The sequence below is a fragment of the Sinocyclocheilus rhinocerous genome, unplaced genomic scaffold (genome assembly GCF_001515625.1).
Source record: "Sinocyclocheilus rhinocerous isolate Xijiao unplaced genomic scaffold, SAMN03320098_v1.1 scaffold1164, whole genome shotgun sequence".
NCBI classification, from domain to species: Eukaryota; Metazoa; Chordata; class Actinopteri; order Cypriniformes; family Cyprinidae; genus Sinocyclocheilus; species Sinocyclocheilus rhinocerous.
In genome coordinates, this window is record NW_015643253.1 from 981,035 (window position 1) to 1,004,664 (window position 23,630).

At 38.2% G+C, this 23,630-nt stretch overlaps 1 protein-coding gene and 1 long non-coding RNA gene across 6 annotated transcripts in view; one reads left to right on the top strand and one right to left on the bottom strand.

Annotated features, from left to right (window-relative positions):
- lmo3 (LIM domain only 3) overlaps positions 1-4,238 on the top strand; it is a 45,765-nt gene extending 41,527 nt beyond the window's left edge. For all 5 annotated transcript variants that reach the window (XM_016574689.1, XM_016574687.1, XM_016574688.1 and 2 more), the window contains exon 4: positions 2,798-4,238. In XM_016574689.1, coding sequence (XP_016430175.1) covers positions 2,798-2,903 — 106 coding nt within the window. In that variant the 3' untranslated portion in view covers positions 2,904-4,238. The remainder of the gene's footprint in view (positions 1-2,797) is intronic.
- LOC107757266 (uncharacterized) overlaps positions 1-23,630 on the bottom strand; it is a 40,047-nt gene that overhangs the window by 16,007 nt on the left and 410 nt on the right. Inside the window, exon 2 of the long non-coding RNA XR_001641919.1 lies at positions 23,415-23,519. This is a non-coding gene — a long non-coding RNA (uncharacterized LOC107757266). The remainder of the gene's footprint in view (positions 1-23,414; positions 23,520-23,630) is intronic.

The following is a 23,630-nucleotide window of genomic DNA, read 5'->3' on the forward strand; positions in this document are numbered from 1 at the left end:
ACTCAATTAATGTGTTACAATGGCAGCCTTAAAAAAAAAAAAAAACATGAAAAGCCCCAAATTTATGGTCATACCTGAGCAAAGACTATCAAATGCATTTACTTTTTTTCTCCTCCACTTGATGGGAAATACTAAAAAGCAATTAAAGCAATCTGAAGTTGAACTCATCTGGGGTGAGAGATTGAAAGGGGAGGGCGAGGAGGACGCATCAAGCTAAGGGTAATGTAGGTGCTCAGAAACATGTGGCGATCGGTAATGACTGCACGAGCAGAAAAACGGAGGGTAGCGCAAGAGCATTTATTACCGCTACCTCTGATGGGCTGACTGCAATATCCTCGTCATAATTGGCACACAGATGTCACAAACGCTGTTGACATTTCACCAAGCAGAAACAATTTGGCACTGCGAAACGGGGCGGCGACGAGGCTAAGAGGAAGCAGAAAACACAGGCTGTAAATAAACACAAAGAGATCCTATTAGCCGAGAAAGCAAGAGAACGAACGAGTGAGATGGAGGTGCTCAGAAGAGGAGGTGGAGAGGGCCAGGATGTCAGAGAAGACAGACACTAATGGATTCCTGGCAAGAATGTGTCATTTAAACAGGACGTTTTTATTGGAGTGAATGACACCATTACATTAAGCACACCTCTGCTTTGTGTTAATCACCATGTCAACTAGCGCGATTCATGGATATTACTTGTTGATACTTGGTCCAAACTAATGGCTGCGGCTTCCCGCTTGACATTGCCATGTATAACAAATAAAAAGTTTTCCGAAGTGAGTATGTGCGAGGGAGGAAGCCATTTACAAAGTATTGTAGCGCTCGCTCATTATATTCAATAATGATGGAAAGGGTAAAGGCTCAAACGATCATATCTGACCCCTCCTGAGGATGTTTGAAGCAATATTGTATGTTCAATACAAATTACGCATAATGTTGATTACCACAAAAAATAAATGTTCCTCCAAAAAAAAAAAAAAAATTGAGTCACAGTGAAGCATTGAGGCTAATCCATAAAGACTGATTTTAGTTAAATGGTTTTAGTTTAAAAAATCACTTACTAACCTTTTGTGTAAACATCCAATTAATAACTTTGTTGCCATGACAATGTACAGCCTAAAAACCAAAAAATTATTTAACATCATTACAGGTCAAATAGTACACGTCTTAACAGAAAAATTGTGCTTTTATAAAATGAGGTTCACATTTCTGCTTTTAAATCCTGCAAAAATTCTCAGGTTACATTTTATTACAATAGTCCACTTTAGACATTCTAGACAACTAAATGTCAACTAACTCTGATAAATTTGCAATTACATGTCAACTAATTCTCATTAGAGTATTAGTAGACTGTTAGGTTAGGGTTAGTAGAATAAGTTGACATACTTACTTATATATTTAAGTTACTTGTCAGTAGAAAGTCTGTTGGCGGACCATCAAAATAAAGTGTTAGCAGATACTAAGCAGACAGTCTACTAATACTCTAATGAGTGGTATTTGACATGTAAGTGCAAAGCTACTTATGATAAGTAGAAAGTCTAAAGTGGACTATCAGAAAGTGTTACAATTGGCCCCATTCACTTCCATTGTAAGTGCCTCACTGTAACCTTGATTTGTTTTTGTTTTTTTTAAAGAAAACGATGGACGAGTCTAAATGATTTTCTTTGGTAATCGACAGTTATGCCACAAAGCCCTCAAGCTTAAAGTCATTATGTAAAAGAAGTAGTTTCTTTGATATTTTGGTGTACATCAGAGTGAAACAGATAAATGAAAAACAAAACAAAAAAATGTAGGGCGGCAACTTCAGTTCACTTCAGTTCACAGTTTGGTTTTGATTGGATGAAGGCAAATCTGAATGCAAGCTTGCAGTCGATTATAAGAAAGGCACAGGGTATGAAACCTGTCACTTGGCCTTTCAAAATGTACTTACATGTACCCTTTAGGGGTAAAAAAAAAAAAAAAATTTACCTTTTGAAAAGGTCCCATGCCAGTGACTGCTTTTGTACCTTTTTCTCTTCTCTTCTCTCATCACCAGTGAGAAGTCTATCAATTCACCAGAAGATCGAAGCATGATATTTTGAAAATGTATGTGGTCAAAACTAATTTAAAAAAATGAAACGTATGCATTGCTGAATAATTCACAGAAAAATCAAAAACTGACTTTAACTTAGAATAAACCCGCACTATTCCTTTAATGCCAGTAACTTTCTAGTAATCCTGAAGACTTTGATTAGCTTATTCAGGTGTGTTTGATTAGGGTTGGAGCTAAACTCTGTTTGCCTAACATTGCATTCTCAATACAAACTTTTAATCGTTAAAATGGTACCAGCAGACATTCGGCCAGTAGACACGAGCGCTCGCTGGCGCTCCGACCTTGTCGAACTCTCGCTGCAAGCAAGATAAGTGGCCCTCAGGACGGCTAAACACACAGAGCGCTCGCTCTCGCTCTCGTTCCCTCTCTGCCGCCTTCTTTGTCTCTCTCTTCTGCCTGACCAACATAATCTACTTTCCAAAAGGTCAAGTGAGACAGTGGCCCATCAGGCAGCGCTAAAGCCTGCGCTCCGTCTGTGGGGTATATTTATGAAGCAGCTGCAGGTGAAGAAGATGCTAGGTGCACTCTGGAGATACTCTTTCCAGACCGAGCGATGTGTCCGCAGGATAACGTACGCTAATATTTGAGGGGGCGGGATGCGGCTCTGTGGGGAAGCCTGCACCTTTAGCTAGTAATGAGTCCTTCTGCGTCTCTCTCGAGTTATGTAAACGCCATGTTTCTTTTTCTCGTTTCGCCTCCATGCAGGTTCTGCGTCGGAGACAAGTTCTTCCTGAAGAACAACATGATCCTGTGCCAGACAGACTACGAGGAAGGACTGATGAAGGAGGGCTACGCGCCGCAGGTCCGCTGACCACCCCACGACCCCGCCGCTCACAGGAGGAGAAAGAGCTGCGAGAGGACTTGAAGGGGACATGCAATCAGACACAAAAAGCACTAGTGTCCTCTCCAGCCCCTGTCTCCATTGCATTGTATATATGAAGAGCCCAAATAAGGGACGGTGTTCTGTACAGATTAGCCATAGAGACGTTTTTGGTAAGTGGAAGAATGTTCGAAGATGGACCAAGTCTGTGGTTCGGTTTTAATGACGCTGCCTAACGGGACATGAATGAAGACGAGACATCTCAATGGCCCGACTTTTGTGAACTTAAACACACACAAAGTACAACCCCAAGTCCAAATTGCAATTCTATGTTGCTTGCTTTACAGGGTGAAGACCACAATGTAAAAAAAAATTAAAAGTGAGTTTGCGAGAAGAAAAGGAGCCATGTCAATATAAGATCTCAGGTTGAATGGGTTTCCTCATTGTCCTTTCTATTTCGATTTCTTTTTCGTTTACATTGGGTCTTAATTACGTTTCCAGTGACAAGTTATTTGGAATAAACACAAACAGCCAGTCAAAAGATATTTGATGTTTAATGTACAGTTACGAGAACCAATGAGATTTCATGGCGGGCGGAGCTACCCAGAACAATGCCACAGATATAGACGAAATGTCCTGGCTGTTTAGGACAACTTCGTAAAATCACACCTGGTTAAGACATGGTGTTAGCTTTCTAACAGATCTTTGGGCTTCAACATGTGGTGTGATTTCATTAGTGACGTTTTGAAAAACTTCTTTCACCCTGTTTTATACCTAAAAGACCCCAGTGGTCAAACTCTTTGAACATTTGGGTTTGGCACGTGTGTAATGGGTTGGGAAGTGATGGGTTTGTTGATTTCTTCACTGTATTTATTTAATAGGATTTTCGTCATTGCGCTTAACAAGGCTCAGTTCCTGACATGTTTATACCTGAACTGAATCACTGCTCAGTCGCCAAGCATCTCCTCCAGACGTGACGAATGTCATCTCGTATTTTTTTTTGTGTGGCCCATGTTGATCAGCTGACATAATCCTCTTTAAACACAATCAGGTTGCATAAACTGTAGGCATTACTGGAGCACGTGAATACCTGGTTGAAGGATTTGCCTTTACCGGGTTTTGTTTACTATCAACTCAAGGCAACACGCAAGCGCAAATCACTACTGTAGCCTACTACGTTGATAATCCTTTTATGGGCTATGATTACCTTTGGAAACCGAGGGCATAGCCTAGAAAATATGAGGACAAACCTAATTTGTATATGGTGGTTGTACATATTAAAAAAAATATTCCTTTTTGCTTGCTATTGTATATGGATTTTCTTTTTATGTGTTATTCAGCATGAGATGTTTATTTTTAGGACGTGTACATACTGTACTGTAATCATTTTAAGCACAAATGTAATACAGTTTTATTGTGTTAGCACTGTCTGATGGCTTTCTTTGTGTCCTCTTTGTTTTTTCACAAAAAGCATTTGGCACTTTCCACAACAGGGTACAAAATAGAATATGAAATACTTTTTTCCTCGTTACCAAAAATAAAATAAAATGAATTAAAAATGAAAAAAAGCTAGAAAATATATATTTTTTTAAATAAAAGAAAAATGTCAAATTAAACATTTTATTAAATTAAAAAAAGAAAAATGTTTTCTTAAAAAAAAAAAAAACTTAATTTCTTTTTTCATATAATTTGTGTAATAGTTGAACTTGAACTTAACAGTTTTTAACTGTTTTTAATATTATGATAAAGTCAAGATGATGAAGATACCTGAGGTGGAACTGGTCAAAATCCCCATTTTAAGGAAAGACATCATGCAAACTTTTTCATGCTAGGTTACCTTCAGGTTAGATAATAGTTGATTAGAACATATGTAATAGTTTTCTCACAATAACAAATATGAGATTTATGCCACTAAAAAAGTCAAGGTATACCAAAATTTATGCCATTTAGAGGATAGATCTGTCTCTCTTTTCTCTCTTTCTCGCTCTCTCGCTCTCTGTGAAGAAAGCTGATGGGCCAGTTTGCATACACTGTCATTTCTAAGACGGAGTGTTTACTGAAGCAATTTGGGTTAAGTGCCTCGCTCAAGGACACAACTGTAGATGCCGAGCAGCCAGTGGTGAACCTTCAGGTCTCCACTCCATTAGCCTATCCACCAGACCATGCTGCACTTCCGGTTCTGTGATTGATCATAAGTGCAATTTGTCATTTTGTCATCCATTTTGTTGTCACTACCCCTCAAAATGTTCCACCCCTTCAGTCTGTGGGAAGGAAAAAAGGGCAAGAGAGAAATAAATGGATCCACCAGTCCAGCTAAAAACAGCTGCGTGTTTAACAGCAAAAGTAGACACCCAGTCAAAATTAACCTTGACCTTGGTGATTAAGAACCCCAACACAAAACAATTTTACCCTGTAAGGTTATTTAGACAATGCAATGCACACAGAGTGCAGTTTTGAATACAGTCAATATTGTGCTGAGATTCAGAACAACAGCACAACTGCAAGTGTAATAGGGCTTTTATTCAATACATTTATAAACAAGAACTTCATATTGAGTAACAAACATAACTAACTAAATAAAATGCCATTTTAATCAGATAAATATTTTAGAAAAAGAAATAGAAATTTTTATCAGAGTTTAATTGTTGGATGTAACTTGGATCCAGTCTTAAAATGCAATAAATAAATACATCAGTACATTTTTAATCCTATCTTCTGTTCTGTTTTATTGACGACAAAAAAAAGGAAAGAAACTCATTTGCATCAGATTCATATTATAGCCAGTTTTTGCTTTGTGCAAAAAAAAAACCTAAAGAATAAAGATTTGTATATTCTCATATATCTCATTAAAAAACAAACAAATCTCATACATGTCTCATATCATTCTGTGGCTGCTCTCTAAAAAAATAAAATAAAATAAATAATAAACAATTTAAATAAATCAGAAGAATTTTTTTAATAAAATTTTAAAAATCAACCACAAAATGACATGAAACTATCATAGCAACTGTATGTAGGAAATCAGCTGCTTGAGACAATAATCAGATACATATTAATGGTCATTACACAAACATTTGATCAAAATTATGTATTCCAGAGAGTTGTGAAATGAAAACCTGCAATATTGTCTGCCAATAAACCTATAAAAGTATGTAAGGAAGGCCCACACTTGAGCTATTTAAAAGCTTTTGTCGTTTGCTTTGCAGCTTGAAGATCCTCTTCACTGTACAATTGAAACACTGAGATTAAAGTTCTCCATCTAATTAAGGAGGCTGTTTAAAGTAGCCTGTGAAGTTTGACAACAGCGGCACTCACATCACATTACAGCCTATAATAAGCAGACCAATTAAACTAATTGAATTTCTTTAGCCTGAAACACAGAGGGAAAAATGTCTTTGATTAGACTCAAGCTGTTAAGTCCTTCCATAAAAAGCAGAGATGCCTCTGAAACCTCGCTAGATAACAATCCAGTCGACGGGAAATGGGAGATCTACTCCGCTAATTTACCGTAATTGTCTCATATGTTGAAGTGTTTGAAGGAAGATTTAATGAAACCATACTGTTAGCGGTAACACGGTGGTCATTCAAATATATATTTACACAACAAAAGTACTATATAGTGCAACACAATCGTGCACAATACAACTTAGAAAAGCACCATATCATCTGTTGATGAATATCACATAGTTGGCTACAACATATAAAGAAAAGGTAGAAACAGTGTCAGAAACAGAGTCTGTTCACACACAGATTGAGCACACTTTGTAGGGCACTACTTGAATGTTACATTCTGAACTAAAAAAAATAATACTCAATTCCAAAATTATTTAAATAAAATTTTAATCAGATTTCAGTTGTTGGACGTAGTTTGGGTCAGGTCTTGAAATTTAAATAATCAGATTTCAACTGTTAGATTTGGTCTTCAAATTCAAATAAATAAATAATAGTAATCAAATTTCAATTGTTGAATGTTATTTGGATCAGGTCTTAAAATTAAATAAATAATTCATTAATTAATAAATGAGGTCTTGAAATTTAATTAAAATATACAAAATAAACAAAATAAGTAAAATGTTCAGATGAAAAAAAAAATAATTTAATTAATATTTAAAAATAAAAAATAAACATTTTATTCACATTTTATTTGCTGGATGTGATTTGGACCAGATCTTGAAAATCAATCAATCAATCAATAAAATTTAAATCAGATTTTAATTGGTGAATATGATTTGGATCAGATCTTAAAATTCAATTAATGAATGAATGAATGAAATTTCAATTGTTGGATGTGATTTTGATCAGGTCTGTAAACTTGATCTTGTGTTCTAATGTTCAGACGAAAAAATAAATAAATAAAAAATAAACCGATTTGAGTCAGATGCACCAAAAAGATACCTGTCTTAATAGCATGCAATAGCATCAAATTTTGGTTTTTGTTCCTGTGTCAGAACTCATCACCTTACATTGCTGTATTTCTATGTACATACATCTTTTCATCACGTCAGAAAGAAAGAACACTCTGAAAGCACTGAGGGAGACAGCACAAACTTTCTAAAGTCTTATTTAAAGCTGTTATTGTTTCATCGGGGCTATTCACAGGGGCGTTTGTTTTAAACCAGTCCTCGACAAAAGAATAAAAGATGATGTGTGTGTGTGTGTGGCGTAGAAGCATCTCGTCCTCAAACCTCTAACAAACAGCAAGCTGACTAAAGCAAAAGCGAATAATAAAATGTAAGATCCTTTCATAAAATAGTCATTAGGGGCATTTAGAAAGAGAATTAGCTGCCAGGGCACGTATCGTTAGCGGCTCCCCCTCCACACCGCAGCTGACCGCCGAGTCTGAGCGGCCGCTCTGCTCATACGGCTCTTCTCGTTTGGCAAATGGCTCCAGGGGCGAAAATAATGATCTGCGTAGACATGCCAATGCTATCTGGACCAGATAACGCTGCCTTAATGACTCCTTATCCTTCGGCCTCTTCGTAGAGATGGGTGCCACAGCAAATATATTCCCGTCATTGGGTCATTAGCTCTTTATTGCACCGATAATGGACTTAAGAATTTTTGGTCCAATTCGAGTGTACGCTACCCAGTGGAAAACAGCCCTCGGATAGATTAGCCAACGGCTAGTAAGGATGCTCAATGAGCACTTTTCCCATTCCTGATTAGAGGATCATTAGCTGGTATTGGCTAAACACAATGACACTGTCTTACTCAAAAACCTGATAAAGACATTGTAACTGGGTCTGGATAATGGTAATCACTGTACTCAAAGTTTAAAACACATACCTAATCACACTTCACACTTACAAATATGGATTTTGCTAGCCTTTTTGTTCAGACAAGCTGCAAAAAAATGGTCAAATCTGATCTATGTAGATCCCTTTATAAGAAAAGGGCGAGCAAAAATGAGGACACTCGCATGTTTTTTTCCTTTATACAGCTTAACAAAAAAAAACAACAATTAGAAATGATATATCAAACATGAATTAATAAATATAATTTTACTACAATACATGGTTTGTCTTTGTTCTTTATGGTGTGTCTCAGGTATTTGTATAGAATAGGGCCTGTAAAGCTGTTTATGTGAGAAATTAGCCTTTAGCATCATTTAGCAACATAGAAAGCTACAAACAATATCTTTTCTGCCTCATGACTAGCATCCACATACAATCAGTAAAGGAAGGTGTTTTATACATCAAGCTGGGTTTTAAAGTAAATTTGAGCAGCAGAAATAATTAAACTAATGTAAACTGTAACATTTAGATTATGCTAAGCTAAATGCTATTTTTAGCCTAAACATGCACCAGTTAATTTAAACTGTCAACATTTAACTTAAGCTAAAAATGCTATTTTTAGCCTAAATATGCACCTGTTACCAAGCACAATTTATGAAGTATATCAGGAAAATCGATATCAAATAACAAACATTTTTAAGACATATGTTACAATGGTGCTTTTTTTGCCTTGCTTTACAGTTCAAATATCCTTAAAACAAGATCAGTTCACTTAAACAACACTAGCAGTGTTTTTCTTGCTGATACTTTACACAGAATGATGAGAAAACTTCTTGGAATTGGTGTCATTATCTGAACATTAAACATCAGTTACATTAAAGTCCACAAACAGATGGATGAACATGAGTTTTTTGTGAGTTTTTGCTTTTTAGACGGATTTTGAGTTAGATGTACTAAAACCAAATCATTTTTTATGTTCAATCTGAAGCAAAACCATAGATCAGACGAATCATTTGTGATTCTGTTATCACTGCTTAAACCGTTACCATCAACATTAACACAATAATCTATGCACATGGTACATGACAAAATTCCTGTCAGGGGTCTGTAATGAAGATGCACACACCACAAAAACCCAAGCTTGCGTGCACATACAAACATGCCTCTCCATCCTCGCGTCAATCTCAACTCCGCAGATGCACATAAGTGGCTCATCATACGCTGTTAGGCGGGAAGAATGCTAGTTATTTCACCTTAAATGTCACTGGCAATTTATTCCATGCGGCTCATTCAGCTGATCTGTGATCTGTTATTTAAAGAATGCGAGACACGTTATCGACACAGACGGATCTGCAAAGGCGGCCTGCCATTATCAGTAATGTGCTCTGGATAGCACAGTGCCGCCAAACGAACTGAGAGAGATTCGGAGTTCGCAGGTCCTGTGATGTGAAGTTCTCCCTTTTGATGTGGCACACTAACCTATACCAGATGGACCAGGGTTGGTGCAGCAGGGAGGCCCAGCAATGACTCTGAAATGTACATGCCAGACAAATGGAGATATAAGGAAACTCACACAAACACACTCAAACAAAGGCACACATTTGAGAACAAAACAACAAGGATGTGTCTGAAATCTGCTCTGCTATTTCTGTAGTGCATAGTATGCATTTGTGAATTTTTTGTATGCATGTACACTCTTAAAAATAGGTTCCAAAAGGGGTTTTGCTGTGATGCCAGAAGAATCATTTTGGGGTCCCCAAAGAACCTTTCAGAATAGTTCTTAAAAGAACAATTTTTTTTTTTTCTTAAAAGGGAAGAACATTTGAATAAACTGAAGAACCCTTTTCACTTTAAAGAACCTTTTATACAAAGGTTCTTAATTGAATTCATTGTTCCACTAAGTTCATATTAAATTATATATATATGCAGATGTGACTTTGCTGCCTCATTTCAGAGAACTCAAATATATATTACATTATATTATATTATATTATAAATAAATGTTATGCATTTTTTGCATTGAGTACTTTAAAAATAATTACAATAATCCAGTAAAGAGTATTTTGTATAATATAAATTACTGTTTGTTTTTATTTATTTATTTGTTTATTTAAATAATTAAAATGCTAATTATCCTTTTTCATTTCCAAGATGATAACTGGATGCCATTTCCAAAATTAAGCATGCACATAATAAGGTCATGTGACAACATGAAGCATACAGTTTAAAGGCTAAATAAAGTATTCACAAAGTTTTACATTATTTAAAAAAAGGATCCCCAAACATGATGATAAATTTATGAAATATAAAAGATACATAAAAGATATATATACAGTGGGTACGGAAAGTATTCAGACCCCCTTAAATGTTTCACTCTTTGTTATATTGCAGCCATTTGCTAAAATCGCCAAAGGCGTGCAAGACATTTTATTTATTTTACCTATTTATCATTACAATTTTCTATCATAAGTATTGTACTTTTCTATTTATGTAATATTTGTATACTTTACACCCCTTAGTGGCCCCCAGTTTAGAACAACACTTAGTAAACCACAGGCCGGGATCTACACCTCAAGTCAGCAAACATACATCAGTGTGTTATTGCAGACCTTGAGTTGTAAAGACCCAGATTTGTGGAATTTAAATGAAGATTGCATGTAATCTAGTCATGCAGAGCAGCGCTAATGGCTATTTCAGTGTCTTAGTTAACACCTTCTTTCTAGTACATCTACACAGCTGGAGCTGAGAATAGCTCTAGCCGTTTATGACGGGCTATTCCCATTTGACCTAATTTATACTAAATTGGAGAGATGATTGTATTCAGCAGGGGGTGCGAGACTCACGTAGCTCCTGACAACACCCTCACAAACCCTTTCAAAGCAAATATTTTAGATTATTCAAGGCCATTTTCTACCGTCCCTACCTCGAGCGTACGTACTCAGGACAGGCGTAACGACTTGAAACATCTTATTTTGCCAGGCTGTAATGGCTGCGGCAACAGAGAGAGCTGAGCTCCGGGTTTTCTCAGCGGGTGATTTAAGAGTAATCAAACATTGCTGCACTGCTATGAGAACCGACTAAAGCCCGTTAAACTGAAGTCCGGTGAGATAAGAACAGCACTACCTCATCTCGAGCAACCTCAGAAACAAGCGCAAACCCTCCACCGAGACTTATTTGCGGCAGATGGGCTTGTGATTTCTCGAGAAAAGCGGTGAGTTACCCGATGAGCGATATGAGAAGAATGTTGATCTGTCTGGCATTAGCGCTTGAAGACATGGGCCGGCACATACGTGTGGCCTTGAGCGTCAAGCCGAAGCCTTCGGTGGATGAGAGCTTTATTTCAGGTGCATAATTGGACTCTTGGCTTTTATGGCCTCATTTACTGGAGGAGTGCTTGTGCACTACCACATCTGTGAAGGTTATGTTTGCGCCCAAGGATTTCTGCATACCACTGCTGCGATTTTAACAGGTGCAGGGTTGAGCTACGTAAACCAAATTCTACTACTAAGCATGGACTCGAATCACAAAGTCAGTCCTAACAAACAAAATAAGCCAGAGGTTCTCAACTCTGGGGTCGCCAGAGCTGCAGGTCATGAACTATATCTGGCAGGTCATAAACTATATTCTTTTGTAGACAAGATTTCCAAATGTATGCAATAATAATAATAATTCATTATTAGTATTATGAGTATATATATAGCTAATATATTAGCTAAGCTAATTTCTAACAACAACAACAATTATTTTTGTATTATAATTATTTTATTTGATTACACTATGTTTTTCTGAAATTTTCTGCATAAAATGTTTATTAAGAGTTGGTTCACACAGAATGTGTTTTTCCATTCCACTTTGTTATTTTTTCATTTTGTTGTAAACACATGCTACACAAACGTGTTTGCAATCGTTTCTTATGTCTTTTGCAGCATCTCATGCATGACACAGCATTCTAAAAACATAGTGCTCAAGCTCAAGTTTTACTAATAAAAGTAAAAAAATAAATACATGTCTTGAGACTTGTCTCGTTTATTCCCCATTGCACTGTTCGTGTCTCACACTTTTCAAAGCACAAAAAATGAATGGCTCCAAAAACTGCAATTAGTCACCTTTAAAATACTAAAATGTATAACTTTATTGTTTATGTGGTTGAAGTCGCGACTCGCAAGACTTTTGAAATATAAAAATGGTGACCAAAAAAGGTTGAGAAGTCTTGCAGTAAGCATTCTATACCTTGTGTCCACAGAGCTAGCAAAAAGAAAGAATATGAGAAGAAAGATAATCAGACAAGTGAGCTACTAATGGGCACCCAGGAGACCCTGCCAATCCACGGCATCCGTTTTGACACCACAGAGCAGCGGAGCCGTGTAATTACTGCCCACCATCACGCTTATGACGGCTGTAATACCTGACGAGACTTTAGTTTTACACTGGACTTGAGACTGGGGTCTCATCACTGACCCATCACTAACCGATCAGAGATTGTAAGCTAACATCAAGAAAAAAAAAGTAGGCACAACAAAAACAACCGATTTTGACAATGTTTTTCGAGCAGGAATACAGCAAGGGAATTCTGAAGAACTTTCATTCCCTCAATCACGAAATGTGCAAAATAAAGGACGTTGCTGTCCGCTCATCTCTGCTGTTTGTTTGTTTATTTGCCGGTTAAATGTGTTTATATTAGTAAATGGCGATAAAAGACGTCTGTTTTCCTCCTCGACTGGTGACCCGTGACCTCTGGATGAAGCTGGAAAAGTACGCCCACACTCCTGCTGTGCTTTCTGGTCTTGGGTCAGATACGTGGGTTGGGCAAAGAGAGCAGTAGAGAGATGGAGAGAGAAAGTGTGTGTGTCGCTTGCTCTGAAACTCCGAGCGAATTCTAAATGTGAGTGATTAGTTCTTGGATGGTTGTCTGAAAGCTTTACTATTGCCAGCCCAATGCAGGCTTGGGAAAATAAAGCACACAGTTATTTCCTGTCTCTCCTCGTCACCTTCGAGCACCTCCTAGAAAACTATGCACAAGAGCAATTCAGAGAATACCTGGACAGCATAAAACAACAGAAGTTGTCACGACAGACTGAACAAATGTTCAGCACATGGAGTTTCATGGAGTTCCAACATTCTGTCACTAATTTAACTTGGGATTAGCAATTTGAACAAAAGTAAAAAAAAAAATAAAAAAAAAGAATGAACAAAGTATAAAAATTAAGCAAGAATTCATCACATAATTGGTTCTACAGACATGAATAATAGGTGTGCTGTTAAGGTGCAGCCACATTTCTCTGGAAATTGCATGACCAAAATCCAGTCATTTCAATAGCAATCCATGCGATTTGGAGTTTCGCTTGAGTACGAAAAGATCCCCGCACAGATTTAGCTTGTGTTCAAATTGGTCACACAAATTAGCCACGTTAACCAACAGAAAGCAGCTTGGTTTGAAAGTGACTTCTGTGCAAGCTGGACTTCATGCATCATTGCAACATTGACAATGGACCTTTTTTCCCACAAAATTTAGCAAAATGTCACTAATGTGGCCGCACCTTTACATTGAAAGAACACATGCCATTTCTAAAGACAAGACTATCGTATGCTGAGTTTCTGTCTAAAATCCTAAATTAAACTCTTATTAAAAGTCTCAAAATCCACAGAAAATCTTGCAAAAATTCATACTTTCAGCAAAATGCATATTAAAGTAGTGTAAATGGACACAGAATTTATGTGCATAACATATTTAATGCTATTTTACATTGACTTTAGTTGAATGTTTAGAAATGGACTTTTGGATGGAAATCCAGAATTGACGGTACACCCTAGCAACCACCTAGAACCCCATAGCGACTCACTAAAGGGTCATTCACAAAGAACTTGTTTTTGTTTTCCACTGTGCTGCTTTTCCATGGCTTTTCAATGTAAACATGCTAGACTGCTGTGTTTGACCATTGTGCTTGGATCTTACATCTTTTGCAATGTCTTGCACTTAACACCGTGTTAAAAGTTCAACTTTTTAAAAAATGTCTTTAGCCCTTTGTATTTTTTACATTTCACTGCCTTGCGTCTCGCGTTTTTAAACAACAAAAATGTGCTGAGTGCGAACTAGCGTTAAAACTATTCAGAACCTCTTAGATACTACACAACCACTCTAAAATCACGATAATGAATCATGATTTTCACACAGGCAAACACCAATTTTCTTCAGAAAATGTGAAAGTCAAGTTTCTAACATCTCTTGTTGTGCTTGATGGAAACAAAGTTGGATAACTGGAAATATCAGACACAAATGACCTCCGTGAAGCAGCCCACAACACTCATTTCCATTGCAAATAGACCAAGGAGTCGCGGAACATCTGCTAGGCCGAATCCCCACCCACAATCACAGCTCTCCACACAAAAACAAGCACCACGTGAAAGGAAAAAGCGTCCCTCTGGACCATACTGAATTCTCTGTATCCTACGAGCACCCCGATCTTAAAAAGAGCCCTCCAGGAGCTATTTATTAGTTTGGCCATTTTATTCCCCCACCACAACCACACTCCTCCCTAAACTTAATCAAATGATGAGGGCTTGAAACAAGGGCTGGTGGATGAAAGTGTTGGAATGGTAATGATGCCATGTAATGATTTCCCCCGAGGAGATCGGATCAATTGCCAGGAGGGAGAACGGGGAGAAGAAAGACCTGAGGGAGAGAGTCGGTGTAAAGAGGGAATGACTCCACATCAGCATTTCACACAAGCACGTACGTCATGAAAGAGACTCCAAGCGGGAGGTGGAGGCCATATTAAGATGAGAACGATCCGAATCGCACCCTGGGCGTCTTGATTCCGCGTTCTCTATCGCCCTTTTTTGAGGCTTGCCGGTAAAATATCAAGTGTTTGGGAGGCAGCAAGCGATATTAAACAGCTGAAAGGTATGATTTAACAATGCTCAAAAGTTGGTGTAAGATAAGCAACAAATTAGATGTGTCTGTGTTACGGAGATGAGAGGAAGGGGGTAAAAAAAGTCTCTCGCAATTGATTGCGTCGTCAAAAAGGTATCTGTTGCCCTGCGTCTGGGACTTGCTGCCAAGGTTTGTGAGAAGTAATAAGCACTCATGTAACTACCCTCTCTCTCTTTCTTCTTCCTTCTGCCCGGGAATCTGCTCTTGGTCTCAGCAGAGATGTTTTAGCTGGAGAGGCCAGACATCTAGAGTAATCTAGACCATGTACCCTTGCTGCGACAATTGGTTTAGATGACTGACGGGCTGGACCAATGAGAGCGAATCCACTGCGTTTCCTTTTGAGCAACAATTTTGTGATGCTTTGTAAACAAAGTCGTAATTGGGTGGAAAGCCTGCTGCGATTTATCAACTGGCATGTGCACTGAACCATTAGCTCTACGAAAATGTGTTCAAAATAGCTCAAATACACCCCAAGTATTTTTGAAAGACTTGATGGGAGTTACACAATCCATTCTTTGGAAGCGTTGCTCGGTGTCAGTGGTAACAAAGCAGGCATGTATGGGCAATAAGAGCACTGCGTCTGTTAAGCCGGAATGGTAGTGCATCAAGTCTGGAGGTGACAATGCACTCTTGCCCATTTGCACCACATTAAGGCCTGCTACCAGCAGAAAAGTGCCTTTCTGCGTTTCACCCCTCTTTACCCTAAAGTAATGGACCTTTTTCACAGCTCATGGAGGTTTTTGCAGGCCGTGCACTTAATGGTGTTCGGTTATCACCTGCGTGTCTGCTCACGGAGTTCATCCCTATTTGTCTCTAGAGGACTTCTGCCATTGTTTGGATCAAAATCTCCCAAGCCAGATCTGAACCACAGCACTGAACTCCCAACAACTCAAGGCACCATTAAAGTAGGGAACTTTCTGTATTTCTGCATAAATTTGACCTACATTGAGGTCCTACAACTAGAATCAAATTAAACAAATAACACCAACATATTGTTTTAACCATGTTTGTGCAGAAGTACCAAAAATTAAGGGTTCACACCCTTTATTGAAACACTGAAATCCCAATAGTACTCAAGTTATTGTCACTGTCTTTACATCTTCAAGTTCATACTACTGCAACAAATGCTGATAAGCTTCTTACACAAATAGAAAAAATGGGCCTAAACATTGGGCTTAAAAGTCTTAAATAGTGTAAACTAGATTTTTAGCAATAAACTTTAAATAAGCATAAAAATAAAAAATAATAATATGAAGAAAACTAAAAACAGAGGAGAGTTTTTTTATTACATTTCTCATAAATCAAGGGTAAAAATATATTTTGTTTTACAATAACTTTAGTAACAGAGTTGAAGGTTGTGCTTAAATGTTCTCAAGAACTTGAGTAACAGGGTTGAAGGTTGTGCTTAAATGTTCTCAAGAAAAATAATTATTGTAGATCATACTTGTCTAGAAATGTTATGTCTTGAGTGTCACAATTCTATGAAATGTTTTCTGTTGTTTTGTTTTTTGTTTTTGTCATGGGTGAAAATGATGCAGTAAACTACCTACTTTTCTTGACAGGTAATGACAGTTTTGATTTTCAGACATATCTAACAGTCCTCAAAAGAAATAAACATGGAATTTTTGTCTCTAATGCTTAAAAAAGTGCTGCCAAACATTAATACACTAGTCGTTCTGAAGTTCTCTATCCTTCAAGCTGCATTTGGAATTCAAGCAGCAATTTATTTCACCTCCAGATGAGTTTCTCCCGTGTTCCTGCGTGTTCAGAAATAGCGCTGTGTGCGTAGAAGCTATTATCTCGGTCTGTTCAATTATTGATTGGTGAACGCCACAGGGTGAAAAAAAAGCGTGGTATACGAAGACCAAATAAATCTTTGTTTGGACTTTTTAGGCTGTGCCTTCGACTCCCTGGACTTGCGATGGTAATGGACGGTGACGCTAAAACCACAATTATTTGTCAAGTCAGGAAGAACTCAAACATCTGCATCACAGGTTCAAAATGCGAGCTTCCCAGCTTATCAGTCAGACTGTAAAGGTTTTAGAGGGCTGTGCTTTCTTCTGTAAAGACGCACATACAATGCTGCAACACCTTTGTAGCATGCAGTCTATTATGGTCCATGGCTATAATTGACATAGCCGGACAGCATCAATTTCACTTCTATTATGACATCTCGGATCAGTTGTGTCTGGTACTATTCCCATCGTGAGTTTTTGACAGGATGGATTTGAATGATATTTCCAGAGTGATTGAGCTGCCAGCCATCTCCCTCAGGTCCCTCACAGCCTCTGAAGCAGCTTTTATTTCTTTCATAAAACCGGGCAGATTTATCCATTATTAACTCTGCTCCTCATAGCAGCCACATTTTTATGTATTGCTGAGACAGGGTTAAATGATTTTCAGTTAATTAGCTTGCCTCCAGGTTATTGATTTTCCTTCAGAAGGCAGCGAAGCTCCAAACCGGGACCTCTGACTGGCTTCAGCTCGGTCTCTGACCATGGCCTCATGAAGGTGCAGCCGAAGTGATGCTGAGAGACAATCCCATTGCACCTTCGCTGCAGCACGCAACATACTGTTTCACTGGAACTTTGAAAGTCTAGATTCACCCACAGAGGAAACAACTTTTGTAAGACGCTCTCAAGAACAGCGACATTATAAACACTCACATTAAAGCATTTTAAGAAGTTGGACAAGGTAAATCAGTTGAATCTTTTGCCATTTTAACAGCACAAGGACAATGTGATGTGTGTATGCCCAATGGGGTCATGAAACAAGAGTATTGAAGGTCTACTGCATATACAGGAGAACTGACTGAATGGAACCACACAAAACTGCGCTAAGAATCTATACGCTGTAATAAATACAACAATATTGTCAAATAAATCAAATGTATTCCCTCAGATTAAACTGTTAAGGTATAGTCTTGTATTTTGTGTGCAGAGCCTTCAATGCCAAATTCATCTTCAGATTGTCAAGTTTGTAGGTTGGCTGAATCCAATTAGACTGATCTAAATGGAAAACATGTCAGAGCCATGGCCAAGTACATTGAGCTGCGGTGCTCATGTGGGCAATTCAAGTTTGAGTTTAACTCGCATTCTCAATCTCGTTCCAATCATCATTAACTACCTTAACTATTCAGAGCTCCCTATCCCAAAATTTAAAAAAAATAAAAAATCATAAACCTGAACTGTGGATCTAGCAACAGCCCCTTAAAACACTTTATTAGTAATTATCAAATATAGTATTCATGTGGCCTAGATACTTTCAAAATGTTTTAGGAAAATGCTCAAACATTAACTTTAGTTTATACTCAAATGTCTTTGCTTTAAGAAGTACAGAAATCTATTTCATGAAATAGAATGCAAATTTTCTACCGATCAATGGAGGAGGGTCATTTCGTAAAGGTGTTAATGTGCTAACCTCTGTCAGCTTCCTAAGGGTCATTGGGTTTAATCTTTGACTGTGATTGTTCTTAATTTGAGATGACATCACATCAACTTTCTGTCTGAGTGGGAAAAAGCGCTTGATCTTTTCATGATACCAGACTCCAAATGGTGACGGCAGGCCAAGTAATGAAGTCGAATGTCGCGCAGTCGCTATCATGTGTCTCACACACACACATACGTGAACACACAGAGAGCCATGTGACGATGAATTATGGCAAGACCCCTCCCTACTTGACTTCCACAGAGGTGGGCTCTCTGACAAACATAAATTATGTTAATAGAATGAAATAAAAAACACTTTATTCCAAAGGTTTCAGTACTTTGAAATGTCAGAATGATCTAGTACGCTACCTGCAGAGAACTCCGAAGCTTAAGTCAGAGCGCTAAAATATTAAAACAAGAAATTTGCGCACACTCCCGAGGTGCTGGAAAGGTGGGTGAAAAATGGAGACCGCACGAGCGTGTCTCCCAGGTGGAGTTTTTCCATTCATTAATTGATCCGAGCACCAAATATAGCTCGCATAAGAGCGCGAGGGAATATTGTAGATACGAAACTTATTTGAGGGTGCTTTCATGGGAAGAATTGCCATTAGGCCTGTTTTTTGTCCTGTTGCCTCAATCAAGTGCTTAGTCAATGTTATCTAAATGCCAAATTATAATTATCGTTCAAATTAGGCATTTGATTTAAAAGAAGTTGATTAACTCCCAAGGTTATTACACTAGGGGGGTTATCTGGCAGGAAGCTCTCAGGAAACAACATTTTCTTCTATTATTCTTGTCCAGATGAGAAACATGGAGGACGTTTGCATTGAAATTGGAGCAAGTCCCACTGCAACCTCGATATTCCCTGTGTATAATGTGAAGGGGGCTGGGATGCTAAGCAGCTAAATTAACCAGAGATAGGATATTAATTGAACAATTCCATTGTTGCTGTGGCAAACAGCCAATTGATTGGCCCTTCAAGGCCGGATCCTTTCCTCTTTATGGGCGCTCCTCAGGCCGCCAAATGCATTTTCGAGTGAAAAGAGGAAAAGGAGAAAGGGAAAAGGGTGCAGGGGTTTGGTCACGGTGTTCAATTACAGCAGACGAGAGGATAAATCAATATAATTTAAATTGCTTATGGTAATCACCTGCTATCCAATCACTAAGATCAGCATAGGATATCTGCTGACCCCAGCTGAGTCTAACAGTCCCCTAGCTCCAACACTCAAAATCTCCTACTGAAACACGTGTAAAGGTCACGCTTTCCAATGCTCAGAGTAGATTGGGTCAGGGCGTTGCCTTATTGACTGTTATTATGGGATTCGAGGTGAGTTGAATCATTTCTTCTATAAGGCCTGTTTCAAACTGCACTTGTAAACAAAGCGGCAGAGTAACTGCAAGAACAGAATTGAGTTTTTTAAAAACTTGTAAATTCATCATTCATGAATGATAAAATGGTTATCAGGAATGAGCAATTGCACAGGGTTTTGATAACTTCAGAATTAAAGAGTTGGCTCAAACTGAATTTATAAGTTGGAATTTAAACTGAATTAACCACACCCCACAGGAAGTTGAAATGGACTATATATTGGAATGACAGGAAGAGGAATTTACTGAATTACAATTGAATGAAGTCTTTCAGTCTGATAAGTTATTTTATTAAATATGATGAAATTTATATTAAATACACACTCCTGCATGGCACACGAAACTTAAAACTTTTTTTTAAAATTTCCCCAAAAACTTTCAAATCATGCTTTCTTCAGCCAACATGTTTCTAAAAACAAACTTTTGACAAACTTTGCTTTTAGTCAAAAATAAGTTAAATAAAGTTCATTTTAAGTCTGCTTCATTACATTCAAATTTGAATTCCAGTTCTGCATCTGTTTGCTATCTCAATTCAAACTCAGGAATTGTGTTGTATTTGAAAATGCATTCTCAATTAAATTATGAAAATAACCGTGCTATTGAAAACTTGATCATCATTAAATATAATTTATATGAGCAAAGCTGCCACATTTCGTAATTAATCGAATAGAACCCAAACCCCAAAGTGTAGCTATAAATAGCTTAAAGGGGCGCTATTATGCTTTTTCACTTTTTCAACTTTAGTTAGTCTGTAATGTTGCTGTTTGAGCATAAAAAAGATCTGCAAGTCAAGCCCAATTTATACTTCTGCGTAGAACCTACGCCGTAGCCTACGCAGACGCACACCCTACGCCGTAGCCTGACGTGCACCTCTCTAAAAATCTAACAGCGCATCAATTCTACGCGGACCACAAGCGCTGTGATTGGTCTGCTAGAACCCCTCCCTCCATATGTACTTGAGTTTTGTGTATGTTTATGTGCACTTTAATATATTTTAATGTTACACCTTCTTATATAAAATAAAACAAAGCAAAGAACAAGTGTCTTATCATTTATTATACTACATAGCATTATACATCAGTAGTTGTCCGCAACAAACAATGTTGATCTGCCGTGGTACAAGTCCTTGTGAAGATTGAAAGTATGCCATCTTCTCCTGTTCCGTTGTTGTCTCCTTTTTGTAGTTTTAAATAATGATTTAATGATTTGATATTTATTTGCCGCCTTCACGGCTATAGTGCTTCTCCGACGAGCCGCTTCTTCGGCTTTTACCATGGTACTGCGGGTTACACCAGCAACATGCCCGTGGACACTGCAGACTAGCGGTTTGCATGTGTACTGCACGTTGACGCGGACAAAGATGCAGAAGTATAAATGAAAACTGACGCATAGCCTATGGCGTAAGACTGGGGAGAGAGGTGTTGTAATAATGTAAAAATATGTGAAAAAATTTTTTTTTCGAACAACTTAGTATGAGAGCCTGTTCTAGTACACCCCCAAAACAACATCAAGACTTTGTAAAAGAGCATAATAGGACCCCTTTAAATCATCCAGATTCAGGCAGACTTACTGAATAGAAAGTGTATATGACCATACATCTTTTTTCAAACAATAGGAGAGCAATGAGCTCTTAAATTGCTTCATAAGTCAGGTTTCAAGTGCATTTTCAGGTTATTCTTTGTCCGACGTGCTGCAAAAATAGGCTCAGCACTGAAATTCTGCTTGCACTTGCTGCTGCATTTCTGCTGTTAACACAAGCGCTGAAATGATGCTTATGCTTAAATGTTAGCTGAAGCACCACTTCCTCATGGCTTTTGGCCTACAGGCCATCTATAAGGCATAACGCTGAGATAAATATGCTGAAATCATTGAGTCAACACAGGGCATTTGCTTCACTGAGCATTTTAGGTAGATTTATTTGCCCCTTCAAGTGGCCACTTCAATGTGAGTTTTACCCCACATGAGGTAATATGACTTCCTGTGTATAAATGGCACTGACAAGTGTAAAAAAAGACGGCAAGTTTGCTGCAATTCTCTGAGCTCAGTAATGGGCTTCGGTAGAGATTAAGGGCAGAGAAGAGAGCAGCAATGCGAAAGGCATTAGTTAGTCCTATTATGTTCGCATTCCACTGAACCTGTTCTCAGGCTGAGAAAGGAGTCAAACATATGGTACTGACCTGCGTTCGCTACTGTCTCAATGTGATTATGGCTGATCTCTGCACCCATAATTACTTCACATAAACTCACAAGTCGTTAGTTTGTGCAAGAAAGAAAGCATGCCGTCATTGAAGAAAGGTCACAAGACATTCACATCTCGCCTCTGACCTATTTCGTCCGCATTACGGCCGATGCACCTCCAAAAATGCTCTAAAAACGTCTAGTCCAGCAGATACAGACGGTTCCGGATTGCAAGGCTCAAACTCAAATTGATTTATATTGCGCCGTGTCGCCTATAAGTCGGATCCCGGCTAAGCGTTCATTAATTTTTCAGGACCCGTGGAGCCATTGTGTGATATAAATCTCTTCTGAACCTTGATACTGGCCCACGCCATGACTTTGAAGTGCTGCCTAATTAAGCGGCCGTACAGTTAACGAGCCTTACAATAAGGCAGTGGGAAGATCTGAGAAATATATGACGTCTGTTGTAATACAGAAACAGTGTGGGAGAAATACACTGTTACAGCATCTGTCTATCAATATATATAGACCACTAGCGCCTTTTTCGAGCACATGTCAGTCTCGACTTTGTTTACTGAACATCCATCTAAAGAACAACTTCAAGGCTGACTCCAAGAGCTTTGAGTTTCCACCAAAAAAATCTTCTTGGATAGGCCAGACCCCTGCTTTTCCCCAGTGGAGAGAGAGCCCCTTGTGGGCGGATCAGTCATTATTGATCACAGAGCAAGGTTTAGCTGTTCTTCATCTGGCCAGCCTGTAAAATGCTTGGCTTGACTGAAATATTGCACACCCTGGAGCTGGGCACAGACCCAAAACAAATGAGAAAAAGCCTTTACGGGGCATATGCATGGCCAGCCGTGGCGACCTTAAGGCTAAGTAGTAGTATTTACTGTGACACCATGAGAGGGCTGGTTAAAGAGAAGGACGAAGCAGCTGAAGGATACATAGGTGAGTTTAACTAGTTTTGGAGCCCTTAATATAAGTATGGTCTCATTTCAGAGAGCTTGTCCATTGAAAGTCTGACAATCAAATTTTATTCTGTTTTTTAATGCACATTGCTGGTCTTAATGTGAACGATAAATCAGTGCAAGGTAATTTTTAATCAAAATGACTTGCTATTCTTGTGATACGACTCATACAACATTCACTTTTCATAACCATCCAATCAACAACCAATAGATCAAATTCCACCCTACATGTTTTCTTGTTCAATGTGCCATTTCACTTAGAAATGTCACAAAATTAAAGTCAGTGACAACTTGCGTTTCAGAAGATTCCAAAGTTGTCCGACAGTGCAAAACTGAATTCCTGTAACACTTTCACAGTCTTAAACCCAGATAGGTTTATTCATATTTTCACTTACCTTCAATTTCATTCATGTAGTTCAGAATTTCAGACATTCTTGCTTGGCTTCAAAGTTGAGGAGTTGTTTCCAGAAGATTTGATTGGTCGCAGCTGAACGGAGGTCCTGAATTTGTTTGAAACAAAGTGAACTTAGATTTTATGACTTCAAAATCATCAAATAAAGCTGAAACACTTAATAGTAAAAACACTGAAAGATCCATTTTAATGTATCTAA